At 40.3% G+C, this 20,138-nt stretch overlaps 1 protein-coding gene across 1 annotated transcript; it reads right to left on the bottom strand.

Annotated features, from left to right (window-relative positions):
* Positions 1-14,424: 14,424 nt before the first annotated feature.
* On the bottom strand, positions 14,425-18,324 carry LOC112430171 (E3 SUMO-protein ligase ZBED1-like). The gene is made up of 4 exons (XM_024798378.2): positions 17,753-18,324; positions 15,746-16,806; positions 15,284-15,600; positions 14,425-15,075 (listed from the first exon to the last, which is right to left on the bottom strand). Exons 1-4 carry the CDS (start codon positions 17,954-17,956, stop codon positions 14,720-14,722), a joined length of 1,938 nt encoding a protein of 645 aa, XP_024654146.2. The 5' UTR covers positions 17,957-18,324; the 3' UTR covers positions 14,425-14,719.
* Positions 18,325-20,138: the final 1,814 nt, after the last annotated feature.

Genomic DNA, 20,138 nt, shown 5'->3' with positions numbered 1-20,138 from the left:
TATTAAAAAAAACTGATGGAACCATTAAACTAGTCGAGGGTGTCTGTTGTGAAACATGACTGTTCAGGAATATCGTCATCACTACAGCAAATGTGCCAAAGTTGAAAATCTGAGCAAAGTGCTTGCGAATGAGATGCAAGAGTGAGTATAATACTATGTGACTTGAGGAGAAGGAGGACACAAAAGATTTGTCTGCTGTTGTTAAGGGATACCAGATCAGGATGGTGGTTTAATGTAGTATTTGATTATATTATAAAATACAAATTTCTATTCTTCTGCTTTGATATATAGAAGAATATTACCTAAATGTCACCTATCGTGCCCATCTGTAAATAAGAAAAAAAAAACTTAAGCTACTTGTTTGAGTTTTGTTGAAGTTCTTTTGTTTCAGCTACATTTCATGATTTACGGCAACCTTTATTTAATATCGCAATTTGTTCTTTGTATGCTCTGTCTGAATTAAGTTATGTGCTTATTTGCCACATAAGCACACAGTCTCTTTCATGTATCATACAATGTGAAGTGCAGTTGGGACCGAAATGCAAGGATGCAGAGAGGCCAAAAAGAAGGCAAAAAGCATAAACTTAGCAGGGGACAAGTAAGAACAGACTCTTAGCCATTAAACTGATATAAAGTAAAGCAACACGACCAGACAGCGTACACAGTGTGACAAGACAAAGAAGCATTACAAACGGAGGCTTTAAATACATGCAGGAGATAATCAGGGAGAGTGGAAACATAAGGTAACAAGTCACAGCTGAAACTAATTATGACAAAGGAGGCATGACCAACAGCAAGGCACAAGAGACAGTGGATTATAATCCTAAACGTGGAGACAGCAATTTTACAAGAACATACAAAGTTGTAAAGAGGAGGCCAGAATAAACTAAAACAAAATTAAATATTAATATACTCCAAGAAAGACAAAGTCCCAATAAACAAACAGTAAAACTTGTTAAAAGCTACCTTTCAATATATTCAGTTTCTAAAAGGCACAATGACCAGATAAAGCATGTGGCAGTGTTGATATTTAACACAGACCATCAAAAATGTTTCTGATGAATCAACTGTGGAATTTAACGTATCTAAAATTCATATTGCGGTATAATTTGAAGCATGTGTGGTAACAATATATGTATCGTGATATATTCTTTTCTTGTGTGTCATATACATGTATATGATCTTAAAATGACTCAACATACACATGTCAGATATATTGCAGATGAATAAACACACTTCAAAAAAGTACAGAATGCCGTTTTAAGAACATTTATTGTGCAAAACTTAAAACAAATTTAAATGACAAAACTTTTCAACTTTTTCCAAACAATGTAACACAAAATTCTTAAATAACAAATACAAATGAAGATAAATGCACGAACATTTCTGAATAAAATGCAAGTAAAATATCAGTAAAACTCAAAATTCTAAATTGTTTAAAGTGCAAAATGTAAATAAATACACATTACAATTCTCCCTGCTGTCCTGATTACTTATTTATATTGCACATAAAGCTGCACATATTTGAATTGAAAACCCTTCACGTTTAACAGGTGTTACGGCCGAGACCGTTTTGGACGAGTGACAGGACTCAAACGCAGGACGCCGAACAGCTCGTAAGTAGATTTTAAGAATAAAGTTTAATGTTTCCACAAATATTCATAAACAAAAAGGTGAGAGTAGACAAGTACGACGTTCCACCACTGAAACTAAGTAATGATCTGGTCCGGGTCAGAGAGGACAGCTATTCCAGGGATTGGACTGGAAAGCAAGTCACATTTGATCCAGGAAAAGGTCGGGGTCACTGTAACAGAGTGCAGATGTTCAGATACGGATAAGGAGACATATGAATATGTTGCTGGTTCAGAATCCTCCTTCGTACTGCGTACTTGCCAAAGGAGGTCGGAGATGACGTAGAGGGGTGAGTAGTCCGGGTGTGAAATCCAAAAAACTCCTGGCGTGGAGGCAGAGAGGCAGGTAGGTAATTTGGGTAATAGCCTGTGGGACTGCCAGATGGTCCAGCATCCAAGTAGGTGCTCTTCGACAGGAGTTGACAGTTGGGTGTAGCTAAGAGAGAGGCGCACAAAAGACAAACATACAGTGAGGCAAAGTGATTCACAAAATACATAGGGAATGATGGTGGTGGCCTGCACTGACTGACGTTAGCAGAGAATCTGGCGAAGAGAGATTGAGTACGCTGGCCTTATGAGTCCCCGGCTAAATTACCCACAGGTGTAAGCGATCAGCAAAAACACTGAGGCCCCTCCCCGGGGTGGAGACGCCGGCTCGGAGGGAGACACACTGGCACACACCCGGACCATGACAACAGGTTCCTTTTCTGTTAAATATAGCACAACAAATTTCAAACTTGCGATATGTAGTGCAAATACAAACACAACAATCACACAGATTCTGTCATGTCAGTGCCCTGCCAAGTTGGTACCAGGTGCCTGGTTTTTCTGTCTGCTTTCAGGACCTGTGATTAGTCCTTCTCCTGTTCAAGCACCCGTTGAATCATCTGTTGTCAAGACTTTTTCCCATTGTAAGAAAAGGCACTTACTATTTTCTTGCACTTGCCAATTGCATGTTCAACACAGGTGTCTTTCATACTTCTCTCTCTCCAGTAGCTGGAGTTTGTAAGGGTGCCATTTGTGAGTAGCTAATATCCGCCGAAGGGATGTTCGACTAATGCCACTCTCCAGTGACATGCAGCGAGTGCTACGCTGTGGGCTCTTGCTGAATGAAGCTAGGACAGCCACTGATGTTTCTTCATTAGTGACAGTTTTCTTGCATCCACATTTTGGCAAATCCAACACTGAACCAGTTTCACGAAACTTAGCAAGCAGTTTGCTAACTGTAGCATGGGAGATGGGTGGTCTCGTAAGGTGTCTTGCATTGAAATCTGCTGCAATGACCCGGTTACTGCGTTCACCAGATATCAACACAATTTTGATCCGCTCCTCACGTGTTAACCTCTTTGTTCACAGCCATTGACATGTCAAAGAGAAAGTATTCAGAATACGTTGCTCTCATTGAGTGACATAACAGAATATGTTACAAAATACATTTTGGGCCATGTAATCTCTAATCTGTAGTGGAATACATTTTAAAAGTAGTCTTCCCAACACTGACAGAGATGATTGTGAGAGACCTACAACCTCTTTCCATAGTGGAGGATGATGGCTTCGGGAATTTTGTTTAGACACTTGACCCCAGGTACAAAATTCCAGGTAGAAAATCTTTAACGGAGGGGAAACTACCAGCTTTTTATGAAGACTGTTGTGCTAAGATTAGAAAGGCACTGAATGGTGTGGGCAATGTTGTGCTCACCACTGTGATGTGGACATCAAGAGCCACAGAAGCATATTTAACAGTCTCATGCCACATGATTGATGAAAACTGCCAAATGGTGGCATACGTGCTATAAACATGCTGTGTTCCTGGATAACACACTGCAGACAATATTTTTGCACAATTAACTAGAATTACAGAAGAATGGGCCATAAAGGAGAAGATTCTGGCTGTTTTAACAGATAGTGCTGCTAACATGGTTGCTGCTGTGCGCAAAGCAGGATGGAAACACTACTCATGTTTTGCAGACACTTTAAATTTGGTGGTGAAAGACTCCATTAAAGCCCTGCCTGACTTGCTTGAGCTTCAGCAGAAAAGCAGTGCTATTGTTGCTTTCTTTCACCACATCACTAAAGTTGCAGACAAGACAAGAAGCAGCAGAAGTTCCCTGAACAAAAACTTATTCAAGCAGTTGAGACAAGGTGGAACTCCACATTGTACATGTGGGAGAGATTGCTTGAGCAAAAAGAGGCAGTTACCACAGGTCCTCTGTGTCCTTGGGAAGAGCTCACTTTGTTTAAATGAGGAAGAATGGTCTGTCATTCATCTCTCCATCAATGCACTGAGACCATTTGAGGAAGGAACCAGAGAGAGGGATCAGGATCCACTACCTTCGTGGAAAAACAATGTACAAACATTCCCCTCTCTGAGCAACCTTACCAAAAAATACCTGACAGTGGTTGCAACATCAGTGCCAGCTGAGAGGATTTTTTCAAAAGCAGGGCAGTTAGTGATTAACAGAAGAAATGCATTAAAGGGAAAAAAGGTTAATATGATACTGTTTTTGAACGAAAACCTGTAACCAAAACCTTTGTTCTGCACAGACAAACTGAAGGCTTTGGGGGTTGTTAAGTTGTTTACTTAGTATTTATATTTTCACCAGTTGTTGACCGTGCGTTTGCTCTGGCTGCCCCGGTACTGTGGAATACCCTTCCTCTCGACCTCCGCGCATCTGATTCCATTGCACTGTTCAAATCACGATTAAAAACCCACTTATTCAATCTTGCCTTTCCCTCTAGTTAATATTTCTTTTATGATTTTATATCATGCACTTTTATGCTCATTTAAATTCTTGTTTGCTCTGTACCTGTTGCTTTCCTATGTATTAGTGACAGTTATCTGCTTGCATATTTAGTACTTGCTTTGGTCCTATTTCTATTATCCTCCTCCTATACTCTATTTTACTTGTTAAGCACCTTGGCATACCCTTGGTTTTTAAGTGTGCTTTATAAATAAAGTTTATTATTATTATTATTATTATTGTTGTTTTTGTTGTTCAGAATTTTAATTGTTATTTTTTGTATTATAGTTTCTCAACTGTACTTGTTTGTTTAAATTTGTTTACTGGTTTGGGTGCACTTTTTTGTAAAGGTTTTTCTAAAAAATATTCATAATAAAGCATTTTCTATGTAATTATAAATTTTCTCCTGATTATGTCCTGGGTTTTAAAAAAAAAACACTTAAGGTCATGAAAATTAATTGAGATTTATCAATTCAATGACACATCCACCTTATTTTGGGGCGATCGTGGCTCAAGAGTTGGGAGTTCGCCTTGTAATCGGAAGGTTGCCGGTTCGAGCCCTGGCTCCGACAGTCTCGGTCGTTGTGTCTTTGGGCAAGACACTTCACGCGTTGCCTAGTGGTGGTGGTCAGAGGGCCCGGTGGCGCCAGTGTCCGGCAGCCTCGCCTCTGTCAGTGCGCCCCAGGGTGGCTGTGGCTACAATGTAGCTGCCATCACCTGTGTGTGAATGGGTGGATGACTGAATGTGTAAAGCGCTTTAGGGCCCTTAGGGACTAGTAAAGCGCTATATAAATACAGGCTTTTTTTTTTTTTTTTTTACCATTTATTTATTGAAAAGTATCGGTATCAGCGATAGTGGCACGTGTTTACTTGGTATCGGATTGATACCAAAATATGCAGTATCGCACACTACTACTAATAAGCTTGTGTGCTGCAGGGTAGCTTTAAATTTTAATTTGATAAGTTCTGGGACCTGCAGGTAAAAGAACCTTGGGAGGTGCTGGGTATGGATTTAATTGGACCACTCCCAGAAACACGTCTAGACACACGTCCAGGACTGCAGCGGAGGTCTCTGCAATCATGAACTCTAAGTTACACATGTTTGGGATGGTCAGGAAAATCATCACTGACCAAGGAAAGGAGTTTGTGAACTTGTGAAAGTGTTATTCGTACCTTGACATATGATATGATGTATTTAGGCTAAGTCTGCTCATGCAGCTCAACAACAGCATTTTCAGCATGCTGAATGTTAAACATGCTGTCTCCAGTGCTTACCACCCCCAGACCAACATTTGGATATCTAACCTCGAGTAACTCATATGAAATTAGTCATGCTTATTTATCTATTCTACAATACAACTCAAAGGATGAGAGGACCAACCAGAACATTAAGCGTGCTCTCAGAAAGTACGTCAACCAGAACCACGATGACTGGGACGTTCACCTTGCTGCTGTGGTGTATGCTATCAACACTGCATTCCTGTTTTGACATTTTGTATTACTTTTAAGATACTTTACAGTGTAGCATCATTTTAAGAATGTGTTTTTAAACTTAATTTTAAAAAAAGTTATTGACAAGTGCAAGAGAAAATGAAATAATGGAGAGATTTTGTGTGATCAGTACTCCACCCGTCACAGTCCCTATTTCCTGCTCTTCCACCGACATCCACGTCTTCCTGCTGTGATGAACACCTGTCCCATGGGTGAGGACTTTGAGGTTGCAAACCCAGAAGAGGACATCAACACAAGAGTTGAGGAGATGACGGTTCTGATTAAAACGGTCTGTACAATTAAAGAAGGGTGAGTGACAGGGAAAGGAGATCTGTTGAGGCAAAAAGGGAAAATGTAATACAGTGTGTTGGTCAAGCAGGTGATGATGCTCTTTTGTCAGGTGATCCAAAAAGGAGACAAACTGGAGATAAATTATTCAGCCAGCACCAAGGACCGTACACTGTGGCCAGCGTCACACCAAGTGGGGTGGCCAGTATTGTGAAGGGAGCAACTTGCCAGAAGGTAAACATGTCCAGGCTGAGGAAATACCACAGATCAAAAAGTAAGAGTATGAGTAGGGTTGCCAACCGTCCCTTAAAATACGGAATCGTCCCGTATTTCGAAACAAAAGTACACGTCCCGTATTGAGCTAATAAGGGACGCACTTTGTCCCGTAATACAGTGAGAATCAAAAGTAGTCTATAACTTTTAATGGAATTAACGCTTTGTTTGAAAACATAATTCCCAGCCCCTCTCCTGCTTTGTGACCAATGAGCTGACAGCACACTTACGAGTATGACAATTCAGATTACCGCTCATCTCATTGGTCGAGGAAAGGTCGCTTACGGAGAAAATACCGGAAGACAACAGATGACCACAACAAGAAGCATGGCCAACAGGGAAACAAACGCCGACACTGCGGTGCAAGTAGTGATGGTGAGATGAAGCCTCATGATGAACTGAAGCTTCCCATCCAACTGGTCGACTCATGGTTCGAAGCATTGTGATGATTCATTTGCTCTACTGCGCCATCAAGTGGACAATTCAAGTGAAACGGGCTCAATGATTATGATGTGATGTGTAAACCGCTAAACTGAATAAATAAATTGTTTTTCATGGTTATTTATCCCGAATATTGTCTCAGTATGTCTGATACAAAAGAGAAAGTGGAAACTATCAGTACACAGTTTTTGGGATGATTGTGTAACTGCGTAATCATGCTTATGTACATCTCAATAATGACACAAACTAGTGTGTGGCACTTCAAGTTGAATGAATAAAGGAATTACTATTGTTCATGACACCAATAACTGAACTCTAAATATTAGTTATATTTAATATTATAATAATTTTATATTATATTAATTTAATTAATGTTTGTGTATAATAAATTGGCAGCTTAACACAGGAATGTACATGGAAACAAAAAGGGAGGGAGTTGTGATGTGAATGTGCTTGTGACTTTTCCCTAGTGTCATGAGCACTGTTATAAAGTTTTCATTTGTTTTTATTCAAAAATAGCAGCTTTTCCACAGTGCTGGGCTTAAGACGGTTCCTCTTTTTTGAGAGGATTTCTCCTGCTTTTGAAAATATCCTCTCACAGGGCACAGATGAAGCAGGGGTTGCAAGAAAAACCACAGCAAGTTTATACAAGTTTGGATAAAGAAATTTGTGTCCAGTACTCCAGTAGCTATGTAACACGTACGTAATCCAATTCCACAACACGATGTGATGGGGGAATCAGCTGTGTTTTGCTGCCCATTTTATTTCGAATCTGGCGCGAACCGGTGAACCAGTTCCCGAATCAGTCACGTGGTACGGACTGCCCGCGAGGCCTCGAACGTCACTGCATACGTAATCAACGCAAGCCTCGATACGCGCTTCAGAAAAACGCCCCCGCGATTACCCGACGCGCGATTCGAAGCTTCGACACACAGGACACATCACTAGGTGCAAGTCTCGGACGACAGTAAACCTAAAGCTGGGCAGACACTGTGCGATTTTTTCAGTCACGTTATTCAGCTCCTGCTCAAACTGCACGATTGACTCGCAGGGGTTAGAAGTTGGTAGGTCACGATGTACTCTCACACTATACCGCCCGATGCTCTAATGCGACCTGAGTGCTCACACTGTGCCTCCATAAAATGAAGGTTATAACAGAAAATCTGTCGCGCTCTCTCTCTCCGTCTTACACTCACACAGACACACCACCACCATCAACTTTGCTAAATTGCTAATGAAAAACATGATCAGGCAGCTGTGAATGAGCAGCAGTGTAAATCCAACTATTTTCACGGTTGTGTGCCTCCATCGCTTGTGTCCAGATCACACGCTGCACAGCTGTGCTGCTCCATCTTTTACACCAACGTTTACGTGTTTGCGCGCGAGCAGTGTGAGCGGCTGTGGTGACACCCTCACGAGCGATTGATGATCGGGAGCTGGTCGTGAGGTGTTAATCACTTCTCGTTACCCCACGTATACTACACGATGCACGATGAAGGCCAAAATCGGTCCGATCACTCAAAAATCGGCTCAAAATGGGCCAAAAATCGCACAGTGTAAGCCCAGCGTTAGAGCAGCAATGTTTGTTCCCCTCAGAGAAAGGGAAGAATGGGAAAAGGAAAACACCTGGCTGGAAAAAGTTAATATGGGCATGTGCAGTGAATATCAGCGCTATGTGGCCAGAAGTGTGATAATATAACTTATTTTGTGTAATAAACGACTGCAAGGATAGATGATTACAACAAATAGATGACTAATACATAAAAGTAATACATAGATGAATAATGATGATGAGTTAAGATGCGTAGTCATGGGAACAAGCGGGTTTACAAACAGGAACAGCTGATTAGCATTAGAAAAGCTGAAATAATACCTCAACTGAAGCCAATTGTACTAAATGCACTAAATGTGCACTGTTACAAGAATGTTTTTCTTTCTATTGTTTTCTATTATTTTAAGTTAAGCAGGACAGAGTTAAAGAAAGATTTACCTGCCTGTACCACCGGTCAGAGGAGGACACGAGAGATTCAGCAGGTTGTTTACGCTGAATAAATGGCTTACAGTGGGGAAAAAAAGTATTTAGTCAGCCACCGATTGTGCAAGTTCCCCCACCTAAAATGATGACAGAGGTCAGTAATTTGCACCAGAGGTACACTTCAACTGTGAGAGACAGAATGTGAAAAAAAAAAATCCATGAATCCACATGGTAGGATTTGTAAAGAATTTATTCGTAAATCAGGGTGGAAAATAAGTATTTGGTCACCTCAAACAAGGAAAATCTCTGGCTCTCACAGACCTGTAACGTCTTCTGTAAGAAGCTTTTCTGTCCCCACTCGTTACCTGTATGAATGGCACCTGTTTGAACTCATCATCTGTATAAAAGACACCTGTCCACAGCCTCAAACAGTCAGACTCCAAACTCCGCCATGGCCAAGACCAAAGAGCTTTCGAAGGACACCAGGAAAAGTATTGTAGACCTGCACCAGACTGGGAAGAGTGAATCTACAATAGGCAAGCAGCTTGGTGTGAAAAAATCAACTGTGGGAGCAATCATCAGAAAATGGAAGACATACAAGACCACTGATAATCTCCCTCGATCTGGGGCTCCACGCAAGATCTCATCCCGTGGGGTCAAAATGATCATGAGAACGGTGAGCAAAGATCCCAGAACCACACGGGGGGACCTGGTGAATGACCTGCAGAGAGCTGGGACCAAAGTAACAAAGGTCACCATCAGTAACACACTACAACGGCAGGGAATCAAATCCCGCAGTGCCAGACGTGTTCCGCTGCTGAAGCCAGTGCATGTCCAGGCCCGTCTGAAGTTTGCCAGAGAGCACATGGATGATACAGCAGAGGATTGGGAGAATGTCATGTGGTCAGATGAAACCAAAGTAGAACTTTTTGGTATAAACTCAACTCGTCGTGTTTGGAGGAAGAAGAATACTGAGTTGCATCCCAAGAACACCATACCTACTGTGAAGCATGGGGGTGGAAACATCATGCTATGGGGCTGTTTTTCTGCCAAGGGGACAGGACGACTGATCCGTGTTAAGGACAGAATGACTGGGGCCATGTATCGTGAGATTTTGAGCCAAAACCTCCTTCCATCAGTGAGAACTTTGAAGTCCTTAGGGACTAGTAAAGCGCTATATAAATACAGGCCATTTACCATTTAAATAAATGCAGATGCTTAATAACACAAGCTGTTGCTACGAAATTGATCTAACCTTGTTCATTCTTTTATAGAACCTCACAAGACATTACAGAAAGGTCACACAAGAATTATTTGGTAGAGGACTATTTTTGTGTGTGTGCATGTGTTTGTGTCCATTTTTTGGTTTTGTTTTTGTGTCTCCCACAGCCTGTCATTGCTGGATTTTAGTTCAGCAGATTTAGCCTGATAAACTGGCAGATAAACACAGAGGCCACACAGTAAAATGTACTGCCAAATTTTGCACCATTCGCTAATATGCACTTCTGAAGGAACTTTGGCGGAGACATTCAACTGATGTCTTTTGTTTTCATGTGTGAGGATCGTTAGGGGAGGCGGGGGGGGACCTTGAGTTGACACTGTTGAAAGAATAGGGTCTAAGGTGAGACTGAGACAAAAGATAAAACTTTGTCTTTTGAGAAAGCCAAGGGTGTGGACAACAGTTATGGAAAGTAGTCCCCTGCTGAATAAAGGTCTATCTACTAAAGGGAGAAAGAAAGTGTTGAGTACTGTTCACTGTGTTTCCATTAAAATTAAATTTGACATGACAAATGGAATATATCAATAAACAGTGAAGGTTCAGTTCAGTGTCCCATTTTAAGATACTATGGAAATTCTGGCTACATGCAAACAAACACAAAGTGTTTATTTGGAAGAGTTTGTGATGAACCATTTGGAGAAAAGTGTGAACCTATGATTATTATCATGTGTTGTTGTCTCCATTTGTTTATTTGTTTTTTTAATAAGGTTTAGATGTATGCAAATATCATTTTTATCCATGCAATTTTTTGATTGCTCTATACATAACAAATGTGAAAAATATTGTTTTTCTTTGTTTTGTTCAGATGTGACTCAGGCCACCACTCAGACAGGGGAAGAGTTGTGACAGATGTGTGAATATTTTATAATAAATGTTCTTGTTTTAAATTTTGGTTTTCGTTGACTGTTTATTCATCCTTATGGTATATGTGTCATTAGTTTAAATTCTCAAAAAGAGATGTAGGAAGACTAAGAGGAGGATGAAACTTTTTCACATGAAATGTATAATAATAACAAGTATTGTGAATAAGAAATGCGTTTCTAACATAGATGTTTATGAATCAAGATTTATAAAACACTAGTTATGTAACTGGTATCATTTTGGCTTTAAAATAAAAACAATCGAACTTGTGTTTTATGAACAATTTGATGTTTTGATAATAATTAATAACTGCATTCAATGTCACTGATAGTTTTAAAGACATTAATATTAAAATGTATAAATTACACTTGAAAGCTGTACACTACTTCATTTTCAGTGTTTGTGAGCTTTTCCTTGCTCAAAAGCAAGGTAAGCTTTAGGTGACACTGTTGAAAAGAGTAAGGTGTAAGGCGAGGGAGATGTTCAAACTGAGATGATAGATAAAACTGTGTCTATTGAGAAGGTCAAGATGTGGACTACAGATGTGGAAATTAGTACCCTGCTGATTAAAGCTTTTAACTAGTAAAGGGGGAAAAAGGTCTTGACTACTCTGTTGTGTTTCCAGACTGTTTTTTAATTAAAACATGAAAACAACTTTGCTGTCCATTTTGACAGCTTCTTTGTTTGACAAACAAGTATCCTCTGTAGTTAAATGTAGTTTCTACTAAATGCATCAAATCCCCAAGGCCAAGTACTGCATACCACACGAGGACCTTAAGAAAGTTATTCATGCTTTTGTGACCTCTTGATTAGACTATTATAATTCCCTTTACTTTGGTCTCCACTCCACCCTTCTTTATAGATTGGAGCTTTTGCAGAATGCTGCAGCACGTTTTTTCCCAGGAATTGGAAGGTTTGCCTCTATTACCCTGGTCCTTCCGGACCTGCATTGGCTTCATATCAAATATAAGTTAATATGAGCATTGAGTTTAAAATTCTGTTGCTTACCTTTAAAATCATAAACAGTACTGCGGCATGTAACCTTAGGAGAGCCGTAAGACCATCAGGACAATGACTTTTAGTGCAGCCTAGATCTCAGCTAAAGCAAAGAGGTAACCATGCTTTTGCCCTGGCATGCCCGAGACTCTGGAACAATCTTCCTTCTGCTATTTGCGTCTTTTATTCCATCCATTCATTTAAATCAGGGTTAAAAACTTAACTGTTTGACTAAGCATTTTCAGCGAGTTGTTGTTCATTCCCTTTATTTTATTCCCATGTTATTTATCTTCTATTGATGTACCAATGTATAAATATGGCCACCTTATATTTACAAATAGTCATTGATTGTGTTTTTTTTAAATTATGCTGACATAATTTATTTCTCATTTTATCTGTATTGTTTGTTTAATTATCATTTCTATTTTGTTAGTTTGTACTCTGTTATGCTGTTATGTCTGTTATGTTTGAACCTTGTTGTGAAGCACTTTGGTGTACCGTATTGTAAATTTGACATGACAAATGGCATATATCACGGGAAATTCATGTAAATAGAGCTCCTCCAGAAATTGGCTTAATTTTTATATAATAGGAAGTAATTGAGTAATGCTGCTTAATTTTTGTAATAATTATTGGTTATTTTGTTTAAAACCAACAACAAACAACCAGTGTTGTAGAAAAGTAGAACCCCTAACCTTTCCCCCTCCTGACCCCTCCTCTTTAGTTTTACACTCCCTTCCTTACAGTGGCAGTGATTGGTTAAATCCTGTTGAGTGATGTTCTCTTCAGGTTGGGTATTTAGAGACTATGGCTTAGATATTTTGTCTTAAACTTTATTGCACGGTCCTAGGTATCGGCTGAATCATCCTGTTTCCCCTTTTCGGCTCTTCTCCTTCTCCACGGCATCCTCCTCCTCTTCTTGGGCTTCTTCTGTACATCCTTTCATGTGTTGTTAATTATTAGTCCTTCCCCCAATGTCTTTATTCCCCACAATCCATAAAAAGGTATAGTTGACACACTCTGCAATGTCACCTTTTTTGATAGTAAAAGACCCATAGCCACAAATCTCCCATAACTCTCTGGAGGGGATTCAGGCTCCAAGAGAAAAGAACTTTATCATTTTGGTTTTCTTATTCATATCAAACAATAATATGTAACCCATGCAATTCGTATTTACAATAAACCATCACACTGTTAGTGTTTCACTCTCTGTTCAAACCAGTTATCATGCAATTCTGTTACGGGGACTTATGGCTATCAGGAGTACATATACCACTTTAATCTTGACTTTTTAGTCTTGGATTTTTTTATTTTTTTTTTGTGACAATTTGCCCTGTAACACAATTATGATCTGTTCCTCCACATATACATTTCTATGCTTTAACCGCAAACAACAGATTTCCAGACCATTTTCTTGGTTGAAACTTTCTTTATTTCACACTATACCTCTAAAACCTTACCTCTATAAGTATATTCTAAGGTTTTATTCAATTTAGCCTCATATAACAGTCGGAGAATACGATGAGGTATCCGGGCTTGGCTCCTGAAAATTACAACAGGAAATCCAGATCTTTCTGCCCTCCCTCCCTCAGACATTGAAGTCTCCACGGATTATTTTAGACCATATTATATATACTTCATATTAACAACATCATAGGAATACAAGATTATTAAGATCCAAACCCATAACAAATATATACAAATAAAGAACCAGAGAAACGTATTTCCCACAAACGTTTCTCAGGCAGGCACATTCAGACCCGTTGGCATATAAGTTTTCAGTCTGTCTATCCAGATCTTCTCCATCCTCCTCCGCTGACCGACCGACCAACCCGGATTAGCCTGCAGGCCCATGATGCTCAGGGCCTCCTCTGTGTGTTCCCTGAAGTGGATGGCCACTATGGAACACGGCTCACCTGCCCGAACGGCATACAGGTGTTGCTGTAAGCGCCCTCTCAGGCAGGCCCCAGTTTCCCCCACATACATTATCCCACAACACCTACACTGTATTGCATAAACCACATTTTTTACCTCCAAGGAAAATCTTCCAGAGACCGCCCAAGAGGCCCCACTATGCGGATTATTAATCATGTGGCTATATGTCAAAAAGCGCTTGAGTGCATCAGGTGGTTCTCTTTCCCTCCCCCCCCAGTTTGGCCCTAACCAAAAGGTCACCCAAACTAGGATTTTTCCTAAAGGCCTTAATCAAACGTACCTCAAATACACGACCCCGAGTTTTCATGTCACCAAGGTTCTGTTGGACACCAGCAAGAAAAGGTTTGTAACTCTCATGGAACGTACTAACAAAAGGTAAAAGCAGAGGTGGAAAGAGTACTCAAAATTTGTACTCAAGTACAAGTACTGTTACACTGGTTAAATTGTACTCAATTACAAGTAAAAGTACTGGTGTTAAAAAAATACTTGAGTAAAAGTACAGTTCTCAAAAACTACTCAGAGTATTAATTACTTTTTAACAGACTGATGTTTTATTCTGTTGTCAATAGCAGGCATTCAACTCGATTCACCAGTATAAATATTTATGTTCAAAGCACATTTTTCAGATGAACAAGGTATAGAAAGGTAACTTGTTTTGTAAATAAATGTAGATATAAAAGGAGGAATTTTGTTTGTTAAAACAATGACAAAAATGTTTCTGAACATGCGTAGAACCATTTAAACTTTTCCCCATACACTGAACAACAGGCAGGTAAGTGTCTTAAAGTCTTAGCATTTCTTTCACACTTTACTTTCTGAACCTTTTGTTCAGTTTCAGCAAGAGCTGGTTTTCTAAATTAACAGAGGCAATCCGACTTCGTTTGGCAGTGAAGAGTAGACCAGCACAGCTAAAAAGTCGTTCACACGCAGCAGAAGCAGGCAGAGCTGTGTTCAGTTTAAGAGAGAGGTTTTTGATGGCTGAGAAGGAGTGCAGCAGCTCCATGGTGTCTGTGGCACAAGCAAGGTAACCATCAAGCTCAACTGCACTTTGCAGCCTTCTGGAGATTGGTCTGGAGAAGAATTCATCTTCATCAGATGACTCTCTTTGCTGATCCTCACTCTCATGCTCTGTCGTTTCAAGATGTTGTTTGATGTATGTCAAGGCTGTAATTGCAAGTAGATAACACAATTTTGTTATTTAAATTTCAGTGATTATTCCTGAACACAAATTTAAAATCGGCAAATTCTCAAAAAGGATTGTTTAGTATTAAGGACAGACCATCAATAACTTACAATGTATTAGGTGAAATACTCACTTAAGCATGTGTTCAAATGTAAAAATACACAAAAATGGGATCACATGAATCCTTACCAGCCTCTGTTACATCTGCTCTGTCAGTCCAGGAAGTCTTGAACTTGGGTAAGAGGACTGCAGCTGCAGCCAACTCTGGATCCTCCATCATCGCTCCAAAACGCTTTTGAAGGCCATTTTGCAGGACTCTGATGAGTGGCACGCATGTCTTGCTTGATGTCTCCAGCCTGCTAAGTTTGGACAGTAGTTGTTGGATTACTGGCAGGAGCCATCCCATAAAGGAAGTGGACTCAGACTGAAGGATGTTTGAAGCTTTCACCAGTGGCTTCATGGTGGTACAGTACTCCCTAAGGAATGCAACTTCTGCAGGACTCAACCTGTAAGACACAACAACAAAACCCACCATGACTATAATAGGGATCTTCTGATTTAATATTAAGAGTCTGCTCACGTTTTTAACCATCCATTAAGGAAAATTCACAAAATTTGCAACCATATTGGTAGGTGTCCAATTTTACTCACATTTTCACCTTGAACTCCTCACAAATGCTCCTGATGGCATCTTCCCCCTTCTCATCAATGATGCGTATTATCCTTTCAATGGCAAGGTAGGTTGAATTCCATCGTGTTGCATTGGGACGAATGATCTGTAGCTCACACTTGTCCTCTACCACTTCATTAGCCAAATGAGATCGGCCAGTTTTGTTCCAAATGGCCTGGCATTTTGCAAAGGTTGCACGGGAGAGCCTCTTGTAGGTTTCATTCATGCTCTCTGCTAGGGCAGCATCAGTTGTTGCCACAAGGTTTAGCAGGTGACATGCACATCGCTGATGAGGCGGGAGTTGATACTCCAAACCAGAGTCTTCATCAAGAATTGCACTTGCCTCATGGTAGTCCCTATGGTCAGTCAGGTCAATAATTTCTGGGTCTGCTTCATCTTCAGCTTCATCTGCATCATTTTGTGCCCCAAACATGTGGAAGGCCTTGACAAAGTTGGATCCACTATCAGTTGTAGTTCTTACAACTTTGCCTCTAATCTTGTATTGGCAATGGATATCATCAAGCGCACCAGCAAGCATGTCAAATGTGTGAGACCCTCTCAATCTTTTGCATGCTAGTGCTGCAGATCTTCTTTCCAGGGACGCTTCCTCTATCCAATGGCATGTGACTCCAAGGTAACTTTTCTGATGAGCTGACCAACAATCAGTAGTGGTAGCAACAAATTTGACTTTATCCAATGCTGCAACCAAAGTCATCTTCATGTGATCAGCAGCTTCACAGATTCTGGCACGGACAGTGGGTCTGGAGATGACTTTGGCTTGAGGTTGTAATGTGGTAACCAATTCTTTGAAAGATGGCTGTTCTACCACTGCAAATGGCTGTAGACCCTCACATATGAAATTGATGACAAGCTTGTCAACAGTTGCTTGTGGAACATGTTTGTTTGCAGCTCTCAACATCAGGTCTGGTAACTTGGCTTGTGTATTTGCTGAGAGCTTGTTTGGTGTGGCTGTGGTCTTTCGCTGTCGAGATGTTGATGCCACAGTGATATTGTACTGCTCAGTCTTCGATGGATGTTTCCTCTGTAGAGATAAATATTATCATACGTCAGGTTCATACATTACTTCATAACATCACTGTGATTAACACTAAAAGAAAACACATTTTTAAAACATTATTCAACTAGACTTGAGCTAATCTTTGATTGTTGAGCATAGTATAAAAGAGTGGTGAATTGGTCAAATTTTGCAGATATATTGCTGTATTTATTCACAAGTGTAAACCAATTTTGAACGATCATTGCAAAAAACATGAATTTCTGTATACATTCTAAGTTCTGTAATATGTATACTATCTGTAAAAAGAGTATCGACCAATGTATCAGTATCTAAATTTTTAACTCCTTTTTATCAGTATCACCCTAAAGTTTTCAGTATTAGTCAGGTCCTAAAAATACTAAGAGAGCAAAATATGTGTATCTAGCAAATCTAATTTAAGAAAAGGGATCACATACACAAAAATGCTGCCCATACAGCTAACAAATAAAACCAATCCACATTATGTTCTTTAAAAAAAGATATCATATTGGGAAACATATAACCCTACTGATTAAGAGCCATGTCACTATGATAGACCTATATCAGGCCAATGATACTGATCCATCAATCGGGCTCTGGTACATGTCAGCTGAGAGCTGGAAGATTAATTTGAGATGCAGCTCAGCACTGTGTTCAAGTTTGTTTGTTTTTTTGTTTTTTTAAATAGGCCAGCTGATTGTAGGCCTGTGAGTTTTAAATGACTACAAGTTTAATTTATTGTAATGACGGTGGTTGTCCAAATAATAAGCTAAAACATTCCTACGAATTGTAGCTCAATTATGCATGCACACACGCACATTAGCTAGCTCCGTCTTATTTTAATATCAGGCTAACCAATGGCGGTGACAATATCTTAGCCAAACTAGTAACCTTAACACACATGAAAAATAAGAAAGCAATATCATACACGTATAGTTGTAAAACCTCTTACCTCAATGTGTTTTTTTAGATTAGATGCTGAAGTCTTGTAAGCTGAAATGACTGTAGAGGTCAAACAAAGTTTGCACTGCATCTGGACGCTGTCTCCTTTTCTTCCTCTGTACACGAAAAATTCCTCCAGGTATGGCCACGGGCACGCGTCCTCCGTCTTTTCTACGTCGTTTTCATGGTTGACAGTGTTGTCCTCTGTCTCCATTTTGGCTTCTTTGTCTCCAAATCTTTCGTCTATAAAGTAGTTTATACTCCACCATTTAGCACCTCCAGACACCTGTGCCTGCTGCTGCAGCGGAGTTTATTCTTTGCTTACGTCTTAAATTGGCGCGGTTGCGATTGCACGGCCTTATTGGCTGCAAAAATGCAGACGAAAGGTTTGAATATTAATTCAAATTGTGGGCGTACTCAGTAGTGACTTTTGATTTTATAAGTAGCGAAGTAGATTACATGGTGTAAGTTGTACTCAAGTATGAGTAAAATTACACACTTGAAAAATTACTCGTAAAAGTACAAGTACCCAAAAAATGTACTTAATTACAGTAACGTGAGTATTTGTAATTCGTTACTTCCACCCCTGGGTAAAAGACTATCCCTTTCAACTTCATCCCCGATGGCATTTGGATCGAGAGGAGTGCCCTTATCATCCTCCTCACGGGCGCTCGGAGTGCAGAGGTTCGAGAGTGTATCTCTGTATACTCTCCTCAAAAAGGAACGTGAATAGCCCCTCCTTCTCAAACTTTTAAACAATATGCGCGTTGCATTATTGAAGTCCTCCCTTTTACTGCATATCCTGTGAAACCTTAATATCTGTGATTTTACAATCCCTCGGAACGTGTGAGGTGGATGGTAACTGGATTTGTATGAACGCATGCGTATCGGTGGGCTTAAAGTATACTCTCGTGTGCAGCCTCTTCTCCTCCTCCCCCTCCTCAAAAAAAAAAAAACCGTAGTATCTAAGAAATTAATCTCAATATGGCTATACTCATACTTCAACTTTATTGATGGGTGGTGAGTATTTAATATATGTACAAACTGATGGAAGGTGTCCTCCCCGTGTGCCCACGCGCCCACAATATCATCCAAGAAACGTAAATAAAATACTGGCTGTAAAGGGCACTTGGCCAGCGCCTCTCTCTCCCATTCGCTCATATAAATGTTCGCGTATGAAGGAGCATATCTTTGGCCCATCGCCGTGCCCTCCATCTGTAAATAGACTTTATTTTCAAATTGAAAGTCATTATTAACCAGGCAGATTTCTAGCAGCTTCAGAATCTCCACGTCCGGACGCGCAGCATCCGGATAACGGCGGAAGATATTGCTGACTGCCCTCAGACCCATTTCAGTATTGATGTTCGTATACAAACTATCAATATCTATTGTGAATAAAAATGCATTGTTGGGCACTGACATAGAGCGAATGATATTTAAAAAATGATATGTATCCTTGAGATAGCTCGGGTGCCTATTAGATAACGGCCCGAGAAACGAATCAATATATTGCGAAACATTATATGTGGCGCTACTACAGTCCGAGACAATCGGCCTCCCGGGTGGAATTTCAAATTTGACAGTCCAAGTATCGGGGCTCTTATGGATTTTAGGCAAGAGGTAAAACAAACGCAGGCGAGGATCATCCGGGCCCAAGAAATAGTCACGTTGCTTAGCGGAAATATGTTTATTATAGTACAATGAATAAATGATCTTCCTGATACTCCGCTGCACTTCAGATTGGATCGAATGTGAAATACATTTATAATACTTTGTATTGCCCAGCTGTCTTTGGGCCTCCAATCTAAACTGTTGTTTATCCATGATGACTATTTTGGACCCTTTATCCGCCGGTTTTATCACAATGTTTTCATTCTCCTTCAGTTCCCTCAGAGCCTGCCGTTCCTCCCTCGAGAGACCGCCCTCCCCACCCACCTGCGGCCGAAATGAATGAAATAACCGGATATCCCTCTTTATTAGATCTCTGAGCGATTCACTCAAGGTTCCCCACTCCGGCTCCCAAACGGATGGCTGAATAAAGGGCTCTCTACAAAAATCATCATTATCAAAGTAGTCCCTCAACTTTAATCGTCTATGATAATAATGCAAATCACGACGGAGTAGCTCTCGGGAGAAACTACGCGGCTTTGGGCTGAAAGTAAGGCCCTTCTCTAATAGACTTAGTTGTGCTGACGATGGAACAAAAAGCCTGGAAAGGTTTAACACGTTGGAGGAAGAGGACCAACTTAAATCTAGCAGAGGAACAGGATTCATCTCCTCAATCCGCTGCTCCACTCGCGGTTCTATCATCCCTCTAAACCCTCACTAAGTCGCAGGCTTTCGCACCAGCTCCCAAAGATTTTTCCAGCAGTCTCCTTCGTCCAGTGAATACCATC

This window comes from Maylandia zebra, linkage group LG22, assembly GCF_041146795.1.
Source record: "Maylandia zebra isolate NMK-2024a linkage group LG22, Mzebra_GT3a, whole genome shotgun sequence".
Lineage (NCBI taxonomy): Eukaryota > Metazoa > Chordata > Actinopteri > Cichliformes > Cichlidae > Maylandia > Maylandia zebra.
This window is presented reverse-complemented; position numbering and strand designations above follow the sequence as displayed.